General features: G+C 35.9%; 1 protein-coding gene across 4 annotated transcripts in view; it reads left to right on the top strand.

The window, feature by feature from the left end:
- Nucleotides 1–19274, top strand: part of LOC110836697 (dynein beta chain, ciliary) — an 81619-nt gene that overhangs the window by 48465 nt on the left and 13880 nt on the right. For all 4 annotated transcript variants that reach the window (XM_022078159.2, XM_022078160.2, XM_022078157.2 and 1 more), the window contains 19 exons: nucleotides 751–984; nucleotides 1456–1634; nucleotides 2473–2608; nucleotides 3442–3576; nucleotides 4369–4631; nucleotides 5510–5711; nucleotides 6917–7141; nucleotides 7383–7593; nucleotides 8078–8354; nucleotides 8921–9203; nucleotides 9305–9478; nucleotides 9921–10291; nucleotides 12218–12566; nucleotides 13473–13761; nucleotides 14436–14659; nucleotides 14965–15471; nucleotides 16408–16653; nucleotides 17193–17591; nucleotides 18049–18777. In XM_022078159.2, the coding sequence (XP_021933851.2) occupies nucleotides 751–984; nucleotides 1456–1634; nucleotides 2473–2608; nucleotides 3442–3576; nucleotides 4369–4631; nucleotides 5510–5711; nucleotides 6917–7141; nucleotides 7383–7593; nucleotides 8078–8354; nucleotides 8921–9203; nucleotides 9305–9478; nucleotides 9921–10291; nucleotides 12218–12566; nucleotides 13473–13761; nucleotides 14436–14659; nucleotides 14965–15471; nucleotides 16408–16653; nucleotides 17193–17591; nucleotides 18049–18777 (5433 nt within the window). The remainder of the gene's footprint in view (nucleotides 1–750; nucleotides 985–1455; nucleotides 1635–2472; nucleotides 2609–3441; nucleotides 3577–4368; nucleotides 4632–5509; nucleotides 5712–6916; nucleotides 7142–7382; nucleotides 7594–8077; nucleotides 8355–8920; nucleotides 9204–9304; nucleotides 9479–9920; nucleotides 10292–12217; nucleotides 12567–13472; nucleotides 13762–14435; nucleotides 14660–14964; nucleotides 15472–16407; nucleotides 16654–17192; nucleotides 17592–18048; nucleotides 18778–19274) is intronic.

The following is a 19274-nucleotide window of genomic DNA, read 5'->3' as shown; positions in this document are numbered from 1 at the left end:
TTATTTGTTTAAGTCTAATATAACCCTTATTTTACTTGCAACCCAAATTCAAACATCATTTTCCTTAAAAATGGCTCTTCATGCAAGTAAGTGGTACATAATATGAACTTTAGATTCTATGAAGATCTGCAGCTATTATTTGAAACACTTTTTCATATTATGTATATTTAACAAAATGAGACAAGTATAATTAACAGTTACACTGTGTGGTATCTGTAGTGTAATCATATTTGCTTTAATAAATTTGTATCTGTAATAATAGATATGAATCTAAATAAATTAACATTAATGCCAATGAAGTATGTAGAATCATGAAGAGAACATTTGGAAAAGACATATTTGCATTATTGGAGCATACATTTCCATGTTCTTTATGATATATTTTGATTTATTTAATGTGTTGACATTCACAAACAACCAGTCCAGCTCATTCAGTCTTAATAAAACTCTTAATCACCTTACATTAGAAAATAAAAATATATTGTAATACATGTAACATCCATCTTCATTACTTGATAGTTTTCTTTGAATGTTGTATATTGCCCAGGTAAATTATAAATATTTTATGTGTGTTCCACATTTCAGAGGCTGGTTCTGGCAGTCTCCTTTTTCAGGTAGAAATAAATTGCTTTACATACCTATTGCCAAATTTATGTTATAGGTTCAGAATTAGTAATATAGAGTGCCACATAACTATTTCATATGTGTGTACTTACTATTTGTTTAAAGAATGCTTCTGTGTTCATCTAGGTGGAAGTTTGGTTGAATCGATTAACTGACACAATGAGACGCACAGTGCAATACTACTTTGGTGAAGCAGTGGTTTCCTATGAAGATAATCCTCGTGAGAAATGGATTTTTGATTATCCTGCACAGGTTTCCTTATGTGGTACACAAATATGGTGGACTACAGAAGTTAATATTGCTTTCGCTCGTCTAGATGAGGGTTATGAGAATGCAATCAAAGATTACAACAAGAAGCAGGTATTAAAGCCATTTTACCTATAAATTATTTTAAGAGAATTATTTCCTGAGCTACATGAATCCAGCCCACATCTTCACATCCTGTTCCTTTTATGATCCCTTTTGTTGTTGTCCTCCCATCTATCCTTAGGTCTCCTATATGGGCTCTTCCTTTCAGGTTTTCTGACTAAATTTGATTATGCACTTAGTAGGATTTGAGGTTCTCAAGGCTTTGAATACAAAGATGGTGTCTTCTAGGCTGTAGCACCTTGTAGTGTGGTAGACGTTTATCAGCGTTTCAGATGTCCTTCCTACCTCAATTATCAGGGTGATGAGTAAACATTGCCCTGATGATGGAAGCAGCAAGGGTCTCTGAAATATTGGTAAACATCTACCAGACTATATGATACTACAACCCAGAAGATAACCACCTTATTGCATTTTCTATCTTTCTCACTGTGAATGTGTTAAAAAATAAATAACATGTTCCAGATAACTCAGTTGAACACACTCATCTCACTCCTGCTTGGTGACTTGACAAATGGAGACAGACGTAAGATAATGACCATCTGTACCATTGATGTGCACTCACGAGATGTTGTGACCAAGTTGATTGCGACAAAAGTGGAAAATGCTTCAGCTTTTCAGTGGCAGTCACAGCTACGACATAGGTAATGTATCATATCAACTTTAGCCACGCAAATTATTGAAGCTTTCCATTCAATCTGAATTGTCTTACCTCAGTGAATTTTTGTTTACAAATAGTAACAAAGTATTTTCTACTCACTTTGACTTGCAATTTCAGTATATAAACTGTTTAAATTTAGGAAATCCTTATTTAATTAGAACAGGGTGGGCAAAAATGGCATCTACGAGCAAAAATCAACTTTCAAAAAATTCATATAATCTTAGAAATTATTTAGATATTATTAATAAGTTAGTTTAATTCTCAGTTTTTACTTTTCGTATATATTAAAGGAATTAATATAGTGACAAAAAATAATTTCATAACAGTAAATAAAATATGATTCTTTGATGACACTCAAGTTTTGGGGTCCATTTTGTATGAATTTGCTATATTAATTACTATACATATAAGTGGGTGTAGGAAACTTGAGCGAGGCCTATTCCATAATTGGATTAATAAATATTTTAATTCTCTTTTTATATGTTTTAATATACCTGTAAAGTATGTTCATTCAGTGCAAATAATAGATATTTAATACTTTTTGAACTTTGCCATACTTCACATTAGGTTCTCCAGTCATTGAAATATGCCCATTCAGCCACCAAGAAAAAACATTTACAAAACAAATTTGGTAGAGGAACATAAGAGACAGATTTAAAGAATTCTCATATCTTTAAGTAAATGATCATGGAACCAATATCTGTTAAAAACACCAGTCATTAACAGTTTATAGATATGTTCCTGGAGAAGGCAGCTGATTGCATAATTCATGGCCTTTAAAACAGTGAATTTATGATTTGCATGTAATTATTATTTCATAGATGGGATGAGAAGATGAAAGACTGTTTCTGCAACATTTGTGATGCTGAGTTTCGTTATGCTCATGAATATCTGGGCAACACAACTCGTCTTGTCATTACTCCACTCACTGATCGTTGTTATATAACCTTGACACAGGTGAGCATTAAATCAGTATAAGGAGAAAGAGCAATGTGAAGTGTACTCTACTTCTATTAATTTAACACAGAGTATGTAATAAATGTCCTTATTTTAAATTTATTACAATTTTATGTTTGTTGTAAATATTTCAGTAGTTGCTCAGGGTCCGCAGTGGTCGCGCGTTCTGAGGCGTGGGCCTTGTGCTGCTTGGTCGCTGGGACCATGGGTTCGAATCCCACTTAAGCCATGGATGTTTTTCCGCGTCTTTCTGTGTTGTGCTTCCCGTGTACAAGTAGAGGCCTTGCGACGGGCCAATCCCTCATCCAAGGAGTCGTACCGAATGACTATAGATCAAGCCAATGAAAAGTTGGGACCCACAGTGCTCAGGCACTTGAAGAACGGGTCGTTAAATAATTTAATTTAATTTAATTAAACAGTATAATTCAAGGATACTATTTAAACTTCAATGTTTGAACTTAATATTTACTTTATTATAACAAAGTAATTTAATTTGGAAATATTTGCTGATTTAAAGAAAAGAAACTTTTTTTCAGGAATTAAAAACATTAGCATGTAAAATCCACAGAGATGAGAAATACATGTAAAATGTTGACCATAAAATCTAAAGGGAATAGAACATTTAGGTTATATACACATAGATATGATAATATTAAAGAAATAGCATGTGATAATGTGCTCTAGAGTCGTGTACCCCGTTATAGGGTCCTGAAGTGGGCTGTTTGAACATGGTAATGAACATTTGGATGCATAAAAGACAGGGAATTTCTTGACAAGTTTAGCAACTCATAAAATCAGCCATTTATTTGCATTTGTTGTACATTTTCTTGCAGTCACTGCATTTAATTATGGGTGGAGCTCCAGCTGGTCCTGCAGGTACAGGTAAAACAGAGACAACCAAGGACTTGGGAAGAGCTATGGGTATAATGGTGTATGTGTTCAACTGTTCAGAGCAGATGGATTACAAGGTGATCATTTAGTGGATATAAAAGATGAGGTTACTGCTGAATTTATTTTATTACATTTAAGAAGCTATGGTTTATTAAGTTATTTTGTGATTTTGACAAATTTTGTTCATTGTAGACTTTATTTGTAAATCTATACGATATCAGGAAGGGTCCTGTTTATTTTTGTATACGCTGAACTCTTTAAGTCAGTAATTGCTTATTCCATCTTCTGTATGTCTATTATATATTTAAACAACTCATGTCTTCTTTGGTTCTGCAAAAATGACATACTTTGAAATTAAGAAATAATTATTAGTTTCTTATATCTAAATTAACCCTTATAGTGTCAGCATCTCACTGAGAGGCACACAAGCATCTGCTGCAATTTTCAGAAAATCCAACAGGTGGAGCACATTGAATGCTTAATAATTATCTGTTTTTGTAAAAACAGATAAATATGTTAACCAGTTCCTGTAAAAGTGTCAGTATTTTATGTGAAGTATTTTGACATTTATTAGCATTATTGTGATTCCTTGCATGACACTTTCCAGATGTATTTTTACCACTCAAAGAGTAACTCCTTTGCTGTTTAGTTAATTCTGGGAATATTTTAATTATAGACAGAAGAATTTAGTGTTTCTATTCAGTTAAGTGGAACCCTCAGTTATCTTTATTCATTACATTGCCCTTGTAGTTTACACTAGCATAGTTTGAAACCAAAGCAGACATATGTTGTAAAAAAGTCAATATAAATTACATCAAACTCAGGTAAAGGAACAATTTTTCTAGTGTACATTGTTTTCAATTATGCAGTCCTGTGGCAACATCTATAAGGGCTTAGCGCAGACTGGAGCATGGGGATGTTTTGATGAGTTCAACCGCATCTCAATAGAAGTGTTATCTGTGGTGTCTGTGCAAGTGAAAACAGTACTGGATGCAATCAAGAACAAGAAAGCTAAGTTTAACTTCTTTGGTGACATAATTTCTCTTGTTCCAACTGTTGGAATTTTCATCACCATGAATCCTGGCTATGCTGGTCGAGCAGAGCTGCCAGAAAATCTGAAGGCTCTCTTCAGGTAAAATTACGATTTTCAATATGTTATTTTAATCCAGATACATAAATATGTAGCTCATAGGCACAATGTGATATTTTTACATTTTTTTACTGTTCATTCATTTTGTTAGTAATAATTTAATCAATTTGCCTGTATTTGTAGCTCAGGTACAGGAAATGAAATGCTTACAGAATTTTGGAAGGAAAACATTTTGCGAAGTAATGATTTGAAAAATTGAGAAGGATATGGAAGGATAATTTTGAAATAGATCTTAGGTAAATATAGTATAAGCTGGATGATACGATCTGGATTGAACTGATCAGGAACTTATCCTATGCCAGGCTTTAATAATAATTGTTGTTGTACATTCATTATTAGAAATTTAGTAGATTTGATTGATCAATTCGTTGATTAGTAAGTAAGCTATTTGGCTGGTCAGTCATGTCAGTCAGCCAGCTGATTATGTATTTAGCTACTATGTTGATATTCAGTTTGTCAGATAAATCCTTGGTAGTCAGTCAGTTAATTAATTATTTGGTTTATTTGTTCCTTCATATACATCCAATATAATTCATTACAGATAATATTCATGCATATTTAATTTTATCTGAAGTCTTACTGGCTGCTTCTGAAAAAAGTGTTTGTGTTTATAATGAGCAGTTAGCTTTCAAGAGATATTCAAAAACAAAATGTGTGCCTTATATTCAGGTGAATGCAGTTGTTTAGAAAGCTCTTAAATTACATTCTGATTTTTTTAAGGAAGTGAGAGGTTTCTATGTATGTCTTTAGATAATTTTGTTATCTTAAAACCATGGAAGGCTGAAATTTAAACTCCACAAAATATAATACAAATATCTCATATTAAAAATGGCATTGGCTTCATCTTTATTGTGTTCCAGGCCATGTGCTATGGTGGTACCAGATAGTGAGCTGATATGTGAAATCAATTTGGTGGCAGAAGGTTTCCAGGAAGCTCGTCTTCTTGCCCGCAAATTCATCACATTGTACACACTGTGTCAAGAACTTCTGTCAAAACAGGATCACTATGACTGGGGACTCAGAGCAATCAAGTCTGTCCTTGTGGTGGCAGGGTCATTAAAAGTAAGTGCATATGACTTCACTTTGACTCTTATAAATATTTAAAACGAGAATAAGGAAAACTGGAGAGCTCTTTTTGGGCAGAGCAATGGACCTGTCGTAAGACAGAACACTGAATAATAATAATAATATATAACATGTGTATCCTGCTACACAATGAAGTTTTACATTGTATATACAATTAAAGAAGTTTTGCTAATACAGACAACTACAGCAACAGTTTGTGCAAGTACTGCTTATCAGCTATTTAGCTGGTCTTTATTCTTAAAATACCCAGTTCAATTCATTACCTAGGACTGGCTATACTGACTGAGGTTTTTTCTAATTTTCCTCAAATTCTTCAGGAAATTGCCAGGATAGTCTCACAATGACAATTTAATCCCTTAGTTAAGAAACCATTATAAAATTAAATGATCTACTGGACTTCTGTACTAAAAGATGTGTGCCTAACCACATGAATTAATTTAATTTTCACTGCCTTAATGCTAATGAATGTAAGACTTTGTAAATTTGATTAATGCAAAGCTCCATTATTGTTTAAGGTCCAAGCTATAGGTCCCCTCTTATAGCTATCATACTTGACATTGTCTTAACATCTTTCGTAATTTAATCCATCCCATACATGCCCTCAGAGAAATTACTTTTCTTTTCAAAGATTACTGTCTTTTGGATTGTAGTGTCATGTAGTCTGGTAGAAGTTTACTTGTGTTATAGAGGTCCCTGCTGCCTGCATCATCAGAACAGTGCTTACACATCGCCCTGATGATGAAGGCAATAGGAGTCTCTGAAGTATTGGTAAAACAGATTACATGGTGCTACAACCCAGAAGACATCCATCTTTGTACATGCCACTGTGAGAACCTCAAGTCCTACTTAATTTCCTTCTCCACTCCCAGGATGATCACAAATCAGGATTGTTTACAGGAACATAACTGAAAGCATTAGCTATAACATGTTGGTGGTAGATTAAATGATGCTTACTGCAGTAAAAGTCTTCTTACAGTTATGCTTCTTCCTTCTTTACAACTTCAAACTGAAAATATATATACATAGAAAAACGATTATATGGCTGTGATGGCTGCTTGTTGTGAGTCAAATTACTTACTAAATATACCCTCAGACTGGTACAGTGTCAACTTAAAATGCGTCATGCCTATTTCTGTTGATCAGATAAACCCAGAAACCAGTGTGTAATCATGTCATTACAGCGTGGAGATCGTGGACGACCTGAAGATCAGGTGCTCATGCGGGCATTACGTGATTTCAATATCCCCAAGATTGTGACAGATGATGTTCCTGTATTTATGGGACTAATTGGAGACTTGTTCCCTGCTCTTGATGTCCCACGTAAGAGAGACCTCGATTTTGAGAAGATGGTCAGGCAGGCAGCTATTGATTTGAAACTGCAGCCAGAGGACAACTTCATACTAAAGGTGTTACTTATTTTTTGTTCTGGAGTCATTAGTCTACTCTGCATATTTTATAATTTTAGTCTGATGGAGAAAGTGAAGAACTGCTGAAGCTAGAAATGTGAACGTTTTTATGGAGATTGATATTAAACTCATATTCAGATTCTGCATGCTACTTTTCTCTACTATGTTAACAATTAAAAACTACTTGGATAAGGCCACAGAATTAATATGATGTGCTTGATTCATATCGTTTTTGTTGTAGATTGTGCAGCTTGAGGAATTGTTAGAAGTTAGACACTCTGTCTTCATTGTTGGAAATGCAGGGACAGGTAAGACAATGGTGTGGCGTACCCTGTTTAAAACATACCAGAACCAGAGGAGGAAACCTGTGTATAATGACCTTAATCCTAAAGCAGTCACCAACAATGAGCTGTTTGGAATCATCAACCCAATTACACGGGAATGGAAGGATGGTAAGTATACTCTGCTTAGCAGAGCAAATCCTCACATTTTATATTTCAAAGGATCATAACTGTAACAAACAATTTAGACTGTGACCTTCTAAGTTGCAATACTATGTAGGGGGTTGCCAACATTTCAGAGTCATAACTATCATAAATATTTCCACCTGCATTGTAGAGTCTTCTGTAATTTCTGTCCTTCCATAAATATTCCTCTTGTGTCTGTGTCTAACCCAAAAGTTTATAACCGTGGTTTTCCTCAGTCTCTCAAGACAAATGCTGGAATAATACTTCATACTAGGCTACAACCTCTTCCATCTACAGACTTTCCAATTAATTGTTCATAAGCATCCAATCATTCAATCCTCTGTAACTTGAGTGGTTTAGAATGTGTGATTAAATAAACTAAGAAACAAACAGAACTTGATGAATTATTGTCGTTAGTAATTCTTTGTTATCTTAGATAATTTTATGATGATATCTGCACAATTTGTAGGTCTAATACCTGCACTGTTTCGAGATCAAGCTAATATGTCAGGTGATGGACCAAAATGGATTTTATTAGATGGAGATATTGACCCTATGTGGATTGAGTCTCTCAACACAGTGATGGATGATAATAAGGTGTTGACACTAGCAAGTAATGAACGCATTGCTCTGACAAAGATGATGCGTCTCATATTTGAAATTGCCTCACTGCGAACTGCAACCCCTGCCACTGTGTCACGAGCTGGTATCCTCTACATTAACCCTCAGGATTTGGGTTGGAGCCCGTATGTATCAAAAAAATGTTTTAAGCTACCAGATTTTAATAACACCTAAAACTTCAATTACATTCCTAGCATACTATTTTCTTCCTTTTACCCTCTTTCTTTCTTGTTTTCTTTCTCATAGATTTACAAATATTTTATTAATATTGTGCTGGAGAGACATGCAGAAGAAATTATGTATATTATTATTGATCTTCTTTACGCACCTTTAATACTGCCTACTCATGCCTTAATATTTAATTTATTATAACGTGTTTTGAACCGATGGATCCATCTTCAGGCCTTCATTTTATTGATATTTATTTGTTTATTAAAAAAGAAACTGAATTAGATATTTCTATGCAAAGTACATGTAGTGTTTGAATATTTCTGTTATTCATTTGAGAAGATTGGTTTATTTCACTGCAGGCCAGCTCTGTTCTTTAGGTTATTTTCTCAGCAAATTAATGTTTATCAGTATCACCATATCAAGGATTAAACCTCATGGCTTATGTCTAAATTATTTTCACCAAAAATGTGATTGATATTGGTGTTTGACTAATAGTTTTCTTGTGTCTGATGACCTTTAGTTTTGTAGCCAGTTGGATTGATCAGCGTGAACAGCAATCTGAGAAAGGAAATCTTACCATCCTGTTTGACAAATATGTGCCCCCATGCCTGGAAGTTTGTCGTTCACGATTCAAGAAAATTACACCCATTGCTGAAATCTCCCACATTCACATGTTGTGCCATTTACTGGATTGCCTTCTCACACCTTCCAACACTCCAGTTGACTGTCCTAAGGAATGGTATGAAATATATTTTGTGTTTGCCTCTGTGTGGGCATTTGGAGCTGCCACGTTTCAAGACCAGGTTTGTATATATTTGGGATGTATGTCCTCTTTTGATCAGTTTTGTGGTATTTTTCTGGGTCATTAATTTTATTAATTTTATAAGTCTGAGATTGTTTCTAGCTGATGGACTACCAGATGGAATTTTCCAAATGGTGGACAAATGAATTTAAGACAGTGAAATATCCAGCACAAGGCACTGTGTTTAACTATTACATAGATAACAAAACAAAATGTTTCCTGCCATGGAATGACATGGTAAAGCCCTATGAGTTGGACTATGAAATTCCACTTCAGGTAAACATGCAACTTCTTAGCTGTTCTCCACAAAGTTCGTACTGTTCTGAACACAATTTCCTACCTCCATGAGATTTTCTATACATGAATGGAAAACTATGAGTAGAATAGATACAATAGAAAGTCTGAAGTTTTTTTTCATATTAGACCTATCTCAATCTGCTTGGTAGTTTAGCATTTTTTATGTGAGAATAGGAAATTTTAACCCCTTATTACTATAATATAAATAAGCACACAAACAACTATTAACACTATAAAGAAGACACTATTTTAAAACCCTTATTACTGGTATGCTGGCTGAACTATAACTCTGGGGTTAACAGTTGTGCAGTATGATAGTGTGAACACAGACAGCTAGACAGAGTCTAAGCTTTTATAAATGGCTAATGTAGGTTAAGAGAAATCACAGTGTATAAAAAACTAACAAATGTGTTTTCTACAGACTACTCTAGTGCCCACATCAGATACAACGTGTATTCGCTATTTCGTGAACCTACTGATGGCAAAGAAACTTCCTGTGATGTTGGTTGGACCAGCAGGCTCTGGGAAGAGTGTGATTGTTGCTGAGAAGCTACTTTCTCTACCCGATTCATATGCAGTAACCAATGTTCCATTCAATTTTTACACCACTTCAGAAATGTTACAGAAAGTACTTGAGAAGCCTTTGGAGAAGAAGGCAGGCAGGAACTATGGGCCACCAGGCAACAAAACAATGGTTTACTTCATAGATGATATGAATATGCCTGAGGTTGACACATATGGGACCGTGCAGCCACATACATTAATTAGGCAGTTCCTGGATTATGGTCACTGGTATGTGTGTTTACTTCTTTACTTGCAGCAAAATATGCATTTAACACTTCTCTGCAAGGACAATTAATTTTAACACTAAACTGGGGAGGTAAATAATGATTTTGCAGCCCACAGCCAAACACTTTATTGCCTGAGCTATCCCAGTTCATATTCTAACACATGATTAACTTTGTCAATAATTTCTTTGCATCTGCAATAAATAAAAATCAAGACCAACCATGAATGCTATCTGCCAAAGCAATATTTGTTAACCATACCACTGCTGGTCCACAGCTTAATGTATGTCAGTCCATACATTCTAATTAATATTATGTTCGTTATATTTTATCAGATGCCACGGTGGTCTAGCGGTTAGAACGCTGGCCTTGTAATACTGGGGTCTCGGGTTCGTTTCCCGGCGGTGCCCGAATTTGAAACTTGTGTTGGGCAAGGCCGTGGTCTAGGCAACACGGAGTTTTCCTCCGCGGGCTTCCCCGGTTTCTCCGTGGCATCCCAACAATTACTCCATTCACACACAGAAGAAGGCAATGGCAAACCACTTCTGGATCATTTGCCAAGAACGTATATGAACAGGCCCCAGTCCGAGAAAAGGATGGAAGGATCCTGTTCATATGGACCTGTCGTCTGACAGAACACTAAATAAATAAAAAATAATAATATTTTATCACAGTTGTAACAAATGCTTTCAGCTAACTCCTTTTTTATTTTCTTTTAGAAACTAAGTGAGCCAGGTAGCTCAGTCAGTAGAGTGACTGGCTATGTGCTGGGCGATTGGGGTTTGATACCCAATAGAGGCAGAGGATTTTCTTCTAGACTCTGTGTCCAGACCGTCTCTGGGGCCCATCCAGGGGTCATTGCCTGGGGTAAAGTGTGGTTGGGGTATGCTTCTAACCACTCACTCTCTTCTAGTGCTGAGGTTCAAAATGAGTAGGAGCTATACCTGCTTTCCCCTACATGCCAACATTGGCACGTAAGAGGTTGGCTTTTTTAGAGACTAAAAAAATTGTTATTGACTATTCATACTTTATTTAGCACAGATTCTTACTAAGTAAGTCAATTCTTAATTAACTTCCTTTTCATTATATATCAATGGAAAATTTCTCACGATATGAATTATCTTACATATTGTTCTTAGTTGCAAATGACATTTTAAGCATTAATAAAGTTATGACCTTAAGGCATTAATTTGTATATCATAATAAACATTAAGATGGCTGTCTAATGGGTTGCAGCTCTGTATAGTCTGGTAGACATTTACCAACGTTTCAGATGTGCTTTCTGCCTCCATCATCAGGGCACTCATCACTTTGATGATGGAGGCAGTAAGCACTTCTGAAACGTCATTAAACTTCTACCAGATTACGCAGTGCTATGACCCAGAAAACAGCCAACTACATATATGCTGCCATGAGAACCTGAAATCCAATGTAAGAAACATGTATAGATATATTAATGCAATAGTGTTTTAATTGTCTGACTTAAATGGGTCCAAAGGATGGGCAGACAATCAAAAATGTCAGATAATACAGAAGACTATTAAAAACGATGAGGATAAATATCAAATCAGTTTATGATATTAAATTATTAAGAAAATACAATATGGCATCAAATGAAAAAATCTCACAAATAAAAATAGTATTTAGCACAACGTAAATTTTAAATGAAAGAGTTTTTTTTAAAGAAATTATTGATGAGTATACTTGCTTCTGAGTATCAGATAAAATGGAATTTGTGATAACCAAAGGTCAGATTATCAGGGCTCTAATGTTAATATAGACTATAATTTGTACCATATAATATGAGGCATGGGAAACTGGTGCTTTGAAAACATATTGATGATTTACTGACCTCTTAGGAGAGATCTACTGTCCCAATAATCCATTTTGAACTCATAACAGTTTACATCTACATTCTTGTATGTTTCAGGTATGACCGCGCTAAACTGCAACTGAAGGATATTCATAACTGCCAGTATGTATCTTGTATGAACCCAACTGCTGGTAGCTTTACCATCAACCCTCGGTTGCAGCGGCACTTCTGCGTGTTTGCAGTTAATTTTCCAACAGGTGAACCACTGACAAGGATATACACAGAGATGCTGGTTCAGCATCTTTCAAACCCACATCTTAAGTTTCCACCCAATGTAGGACGAGCATCATCTTTACTGGTCACTGCAGCACTGTCTCTACATCAAAGGATGTCACAGCTGTTCTTGCCAACTGCACGAAAATTCCACTACATTTTCAACTTGAGAGATTTGTCCAATATATTCCAGGTACATTAAATCATACCACCATGCCCTATTACACCTCCATACTATGGTGCTAAAGCAGGGGACAGCTTTCTTTTACATTCACCATTATAACCATGAATGGGGCACATCAGCTTATGTTCATGTCTCATGACCAAACTGCAGGACAGTCATAATGTAAAAGTAGCTCTTTTTAATGTGGCGAAGTTCAAGTAGCTGGGAATGTTGAAAACAAACTAAGAAGAGATTAAAATCTGGGAATGTTTGTTACCATGCAATTCAGAATCATATAAAGATGAAAACTATAGTCTTACCTATTACTTTTTTATGAGTGTGAAACTTGGTCTGTCGCATTAATGGATTGAGGGTGTTTAGGAAAGAATTTTGAGTGCAGAAGAATAAAGCAACAGAATGCTGTAGAAGCTTGCACAATGAGGAGCTTTATAATTAATAAATACTTTTTACCACATAATATTAGAATGATCAAATCAAGGAGGATGTGATGGGTGGGACACGTAGCACACAGTCAAACATGAGCAAAATGTACAAAATATTGGTTGGTAAGCCTGAAGGGAAAAGAGCACTCAGAAGAACATGGAATAGATTGGAGGGTAATGTTAAAATGTATTTTAGGAAATTAGTGTGGAAGGATGTGTGCTGGACCATTCTGACTCAGAACAGCAACTGGTGGTGTGCTCTTGTGAACATGGTAATGAACAATTAAGTTCTGTGGAAGATGGTGAGTTTCTTGTCTAAAGGTGTATGCTCTCAGCTTGCCAAGGACTCTGCTGCATGGAGAGATTTGGTTGGTTTGTTAGACTAGACAGTAACCTGGTTGAGATTTGAACTAAGTAGCTTCCACATAAAGTTTAGAGAAAGAACTCTTGTTTGCTAACCTATGTCGTCACTAAGTTGTTTTGATGTTTGCAGGGAATGCTCCACAGTATTTCTGAGAGCATATCAAATCAGACAGAGCTGATACGACTGTGGATGCACGAAGCCAACAGAGTATATGGAGATAAACTAGTTGATCAAAATGACATTGACAGCTTTGGAAAGATAGTCATTGAAACCATTAAAAAAGCAGGGTTTGAAGATTTGGATGAAGGAAAGCTCTTTTCAAAGCCACTCATATACTGTCATTTTGCAGAGGGAATTGGCGAATCCAAGTACATGCCCATCAAAACATGGGAACATCTGAACAAACTCTTACAAGAAGGTATGAATTTCTCTGCACATATAGAGGACATCTTGGAATTACCTAGTTAAATACTTAACATCTTATTCCTACTCAATAGCAGGCACATAATAAGGTATTTCATATAATATTTACACACTCATATCACTATGATGTCCAGCTCCCAAACTTACAGTACTTACTTCTTACTGGTTTTATCCACATAACTGATTAACTTTGCATCCAAATTTCTCTCACTTCCTTTCTTGACTTTCTTCCTGTCTGTCTTTATTCATTTTCTCTTTCTTCAATTCTTTGTTTCTTCTTTTCTCTCCTTTTATTTAACTCCTTATTTATTTTATTTTTATCTTTTTATCTGATTTTGTTTGTCTTCCTCCTTTGCTGTTCTTACATGAGATTTGGGGTTCTTGCAGTGTTGAGAATGTCAGTGTTTGTCTTCTTGGTTGAAATACCATGGTGACTTTCAAATAGATACCAATAGTTTGGAGGAACATACTGCCTCCACCTTTAAGGAATTTCCAAATGGCATTACAACCCACAAGACAAGAAGTTTGTTGCCATATTCACAAATATTATTGAATTAGGTTGTATGCCACTTCATTCTAGTTCATGAAGTTCATATTTTCAGAGCCTATTTATTATGGACTTTATTGCTTGCAATTTACAAGGTTTACCAAAACATTGTTTTCTTGCAGCTCTCTCTCAGTACAATGATCTTGTGGCAGCAATGAATCTGGTGTTGTTTGAGGATGCAATGCATCATGTGTGCCGTATCAGTCGCATATTGGAAGGGCCACGGGGTAATGCACTTTTGGTTGGAGTAGGAGGTTCTGGAAAGCAGTCTTTGTCCAGGCTGTCAGCTTTCATCTCATCACTTGAAGTGTTTCAGATTCAGCTGAGGAAAGGATATTCCTTACAGGTAGCAACTGTAATCCAGTGATTTCTCACTGACATGATATAATGCTTTCAGTTGACACAGCTCAGTCGAATAAATTAATAAACAGTAAATTGACCACTACCTCAACATATTCTGTTTTGTTACTCAAATACCATTTGATATTCAGCTACTCTTTATAATTTCTTTGCTGATACCTGGTCACAGTCAAGTCCAGGTGATTATGGTATTTCAGCCATGGAATTTAATTGAATATTATAGTAATATTTAGAATAATATGATAGAATTTGGAAAAAACACATAGTTACTATGTTTGATTCATGTTTCAGGATATGAAAACTGATTTATCTGGATTATATACTAAAGCTGGCCTGAAGAGTGTTGGGATTGTTTTCTTAATGACAGATGCACAAGTAGCAGAAGAACGTTTCCTTGTTCTGATCAATGATATGTTGGCATCTGGTGAGATTCCTGACCTGTTTACTGATGATGAAGTGGAAAATATAGTTGGGACTCTGCGAAATGAAGTAAAAAGCAATGGTTTACAAGATTCAAAAGAGAACTGTTGGCGATTTTTCATTGATAGAGTACGTCGTCAAATGAAGGTAGTTCTGTGCTTCTCTCCAGTTGGGTCAACACTCCGAGTGCGTTCCCGGAAGTTTCCATCAATCACAAATTGCACTGCTATTGACTGGTTCCATGAGTGGCCTCAAGAAGCACTTGAATCAGTGTCTGCCCAATTTCTTCAAGAGGTTGAAGATATTCCTGATGAACTTCAACAATCTATCTCACTCTTCATGGCTTATGTCCATACATCTGTCAATGATATGTCACATGTTAGTTGCATATGTGTTTGTTGTTTGGTTTGCTTAACATTATCTGCCTTGCATCACAGCTTACATGTGGTCCAGCTTACCATACACCCTAATGTTAAAGTCTGGCATATATAGTTCATAGTATTTGGGTTTGAATTCCCTATTTCCATACAATGTAAGTTCCTTGTGGACTGAGTTAGCTCGGTCAGCATAGTGTTGGACTATGGACTGGAGAGTGGGGTTCGATGCCTGGCAGGGGCAAAGGACTTTTCTTATAGCTTCTGCATTGAGACTGGCTCTGGGGTCCACCTGGCATCCTAGCAAATGGGTATCAGGGGTCCCTTCCTCAGGGATAAAGTTTAGCTGGGGCATGACACTGACCACTCACCCCCATCCAGTGCTGAGGTCAAGAATGAGTAGACCAGTATACCTCCTCTTCCCCCAAGCACCACCATGATGTGTAGCAGGACAGCTTTACTTAAAAGCTAATTATGCTTTTTATACATCTTTAATAAAAAATGGCAGAATAATTGTGTATGATAAATTTTGGAGGATTTTTATGGTATCAGCTGAGGAAGCCATTCAGAACTTCAGATACAATAATTGATATCCAGGCCAATATTTAATCATAATAAATTCAGTTCTAGAGATCAATAAAACTGTCATTAGCCATTGATAATTGTACCTTCTTCTTCTTCTTTTTTTAGAGTAATCTCCATTCATTTTTGTTCTGCGCAAATGCTCTTCTCACTTGTGTCCACTCTTTCTTGACCTTGTTATGTATATTTTCTGTCACTTGATCTCTCCACTTAGTCTTTAGTCTCCTCAGCAATCATTTCTTGAACTCAGAAGAACAGAAATTACCAAAACTACAATGCTTATAATCATCTGCAGTATTTTGTTCCACAGATGTCCCTGTTAGATGATCTCTACTCAGTTTTGTTGTTATTGTTGTAGAAGTACCTGGAGAATGAAAAGCGTTACAACTATACCACACCAAAAACATTCCTGGAGCAGATAAGTCTGTATGGGAAACTTGTTTCGGAAAAGACAAACGACCTGAAGGGTCGAATCTTGCGACTAGTAAATGGTTTAGAGAAGTTAAAAACAACAGCAGCACAAGTGGATGATTTGAAATTGGTCCTTGCAAAACAAGAAATTGAGTTAAATGAGAAGAATATTGCTGCTGATGATCTAATTCGAGTATGAATTTGTTTTATTTGCTTATTCAGTAGAACTAACTGGTACAGAATCTTCCTTGAGTCATTGACTGTTAGTGCTTTACTTATTCATGAAAACTTTGCATGTACCAAACCTGAAAGTTCATCACCATTGATCATAAAATCCTGCTGTAGAATCCAATATTAAACTAGTTCAATCACATTTACATCTTTGTAACCCAAGATCCACTTTAATATTTTTCTTCCATCTGTTCCTACATTTCACAAGTGGTTAGTTCCTTTGATTCCAACTAAACTTTTTTTGCAGATTGTGTTTCTCATATGCATGCTTCTGTGTGTATGTGTATGTATATGTATACATTTTTATTTCTGAATGATTTTATCATATGAAAATCATGAAGTTTTTAGAGAATACTTTCATTCAACTTAACTTCTGGATTGATTTGTTTCAAGTTTTTATCTCATAAAGGAATATCATACCAAAAATGACGTAAGTCAAAATTTTATCTGTCTGTACAAAAACATAGCCTAATTTTATTTTATTTTTCTTATTTACAAAAGATTGTTCGTAGTAAGACAATGTATGTATCAGAGGAGAAAGCAAATGCTGCAGAGGAGGAGAAGAAAGTACGAGAGATTGAAAAAGATGTTTCCATCAAGCAAAAAATGTGTGAGGAAGACTTGCGTAGAGCAGAACCAGCACTCACAGCAGCACAGGAGGCGCTCAATACATTAAACAAAACAAACCTGACAGAGCTGAAGTCATTTGGATCCCCACCACCTGCAGTGGTGAATGTGACGGCTGCTGTGCTTGTCCTCTTGTCTAGTAAGGGGCGTATTCCCAAGGATCGTAGCTGGAAAGCATGCAAATTAATAATGGGAAAGGTTGATGCCTTCCTAGAGAACCTCATCCATTATGCTAAAGAAGAAATTCATCCTGATGTGTACAAGGCTGTTCAGGTTAGAAATTAATGAGTGTGTTAGTTTGTTCAGAAGTTTTATGTTTCATAATTAAATCTCCAATATTTCTTTGTGTAAATTGTTTGCTTGTAGCTTACATTTTTAAAATCTGGAATATTCATTCCACAAGGAACTGCCCCATCTTTGTACTCTTTAGTTTTTTACTGTCAGTAATTCCAGTGTGGAGGCCATGCAAATTTCTGAGATGGGAGTGACACCTTTGAAACTTTTTCATGGATATAACTAATTAACCTTTTGGGACATGCATGTAAAATTCTGTGTGGACATAGATTGTAAACATGCCTGTGAACATTTTAAAACTTAACCTGATTTGTTTACATCTGTAAAAAGCACTGGGTCTGTTGTCACATCAGGGATCCAGCAACTGTTTCCCTAAGAAAAAAAATGTGGTTAAACAAATGTAGGAAGCTGTATGTTTGCTTATTTTCCCCTCCAGGAATACATGAAAGATCCTGAGTTTAAACCAGAGAAGGTTTTGAGCAAATCATTTGCAGCAGCAGGATTGTGTGCCTGGGTCATCAACATCATAAAGTTTTATGATGTTTATGTTGTGGTAGAACCGAAACGGCAAGCTTTGCTCCAGGCAAATTCTGAGCTGTCTACTGCCCAGGAACGTTTAAAAGCTCTCAACAATCAGATTGCTTCCCTTGAAGAACAACTTGCTGTACTGACAGCTGAGTTCCAAGAAGCATCAAATGCCAAACTGAAGTGTCAGGCTGAAGCTGATACTACTAAAAAGACCATAGACGTGGCTAATCGGCTGGTAAATGGATTGGCCTCTGAAAACATTCGCTGGAGGGATAGTGTAGCCAATTACAGGAAGCAGTTAGTAACACTTCCTGGGGACATTCTGATGGTAACAGCATTCATCTCCTACATGGGATGTTTTACTCGTATGTATAGAATTGACCTACTCAAGAAATACTGGGAACCATTTCTCAAGAAACTGGTCCCTGCCATACCAGTCACCCCTGATCTTGATCCCATGAAGCTGTTGACAGATGATGCACAAATTGCACAGTGGAACAATGAAGGACTTCCTAATGACAGGATGTCTTCTGAGAATGCGACTGTGCTAACAAACTCAGAAAGATGGCCACTGATGATTGATCCACAGCTGCAAGGTATCAAATGGATAAAAAATAAATATGGCAGTGAACTCAAGGTATGATGTGTCTATAATTATTAACAGTGGTAGTCTTTATATGTATATTTGCATATATGTACCACCTCAAGTTTTGTTGCTGTGGGGTTTTGTAAAGTATTTATGGGAGAAATATCATTTTTGGACTATTTGTTTCCATTTTTTGCAGGTTTTGTAGTTGTTTTTAGATGTTTTTAAATGTTTATGGGATCAAGCCCAGAAAATTCCAAACTCAAATTTTTCCATCATAAGAAAGTAAAGGGTTTTGTTGAATAGGTTTTACTTTTATAGATATTAATAGTGTGGCAGTGGCACTTAAACCATAATTTTCATGAGTAAATTTTGTTTGTTTTACTGCCTGCATTAAAATTCATGCTAGTTTTTCCCATCATAAATGTGGAAAATGGAATGTTCTGAAGGCTACAGTGGGATGCTAGATATTGTTAAAGCCAGATATGAGAATGGTCAAAAGAAATATTCTACTTCTCCAAAGCATGTGCCCCAAATTAGATATACAC

The sequence above is a fragment of the Zootermopsis nevadensis genome, unplaced genomic scaffold, assembly GCF_977971745.1.
Source record: "Zootermopsis nevadensis isolate Lab colony 2312 unplaced genomic scaffold, Znev_1.0 Znev_ptg000028l, whole genome shotgun sequence".
Taxonomy (NCBI): Eukaryota; Metazoa; Arthropoda; class Insecta; order Blattodea; family Termopsidae; genus Zootermopsis; species Zootermopsis nevadensis.
This window is presented reverse-complemented; position numbering and strand designations above follow the sequence as displayed.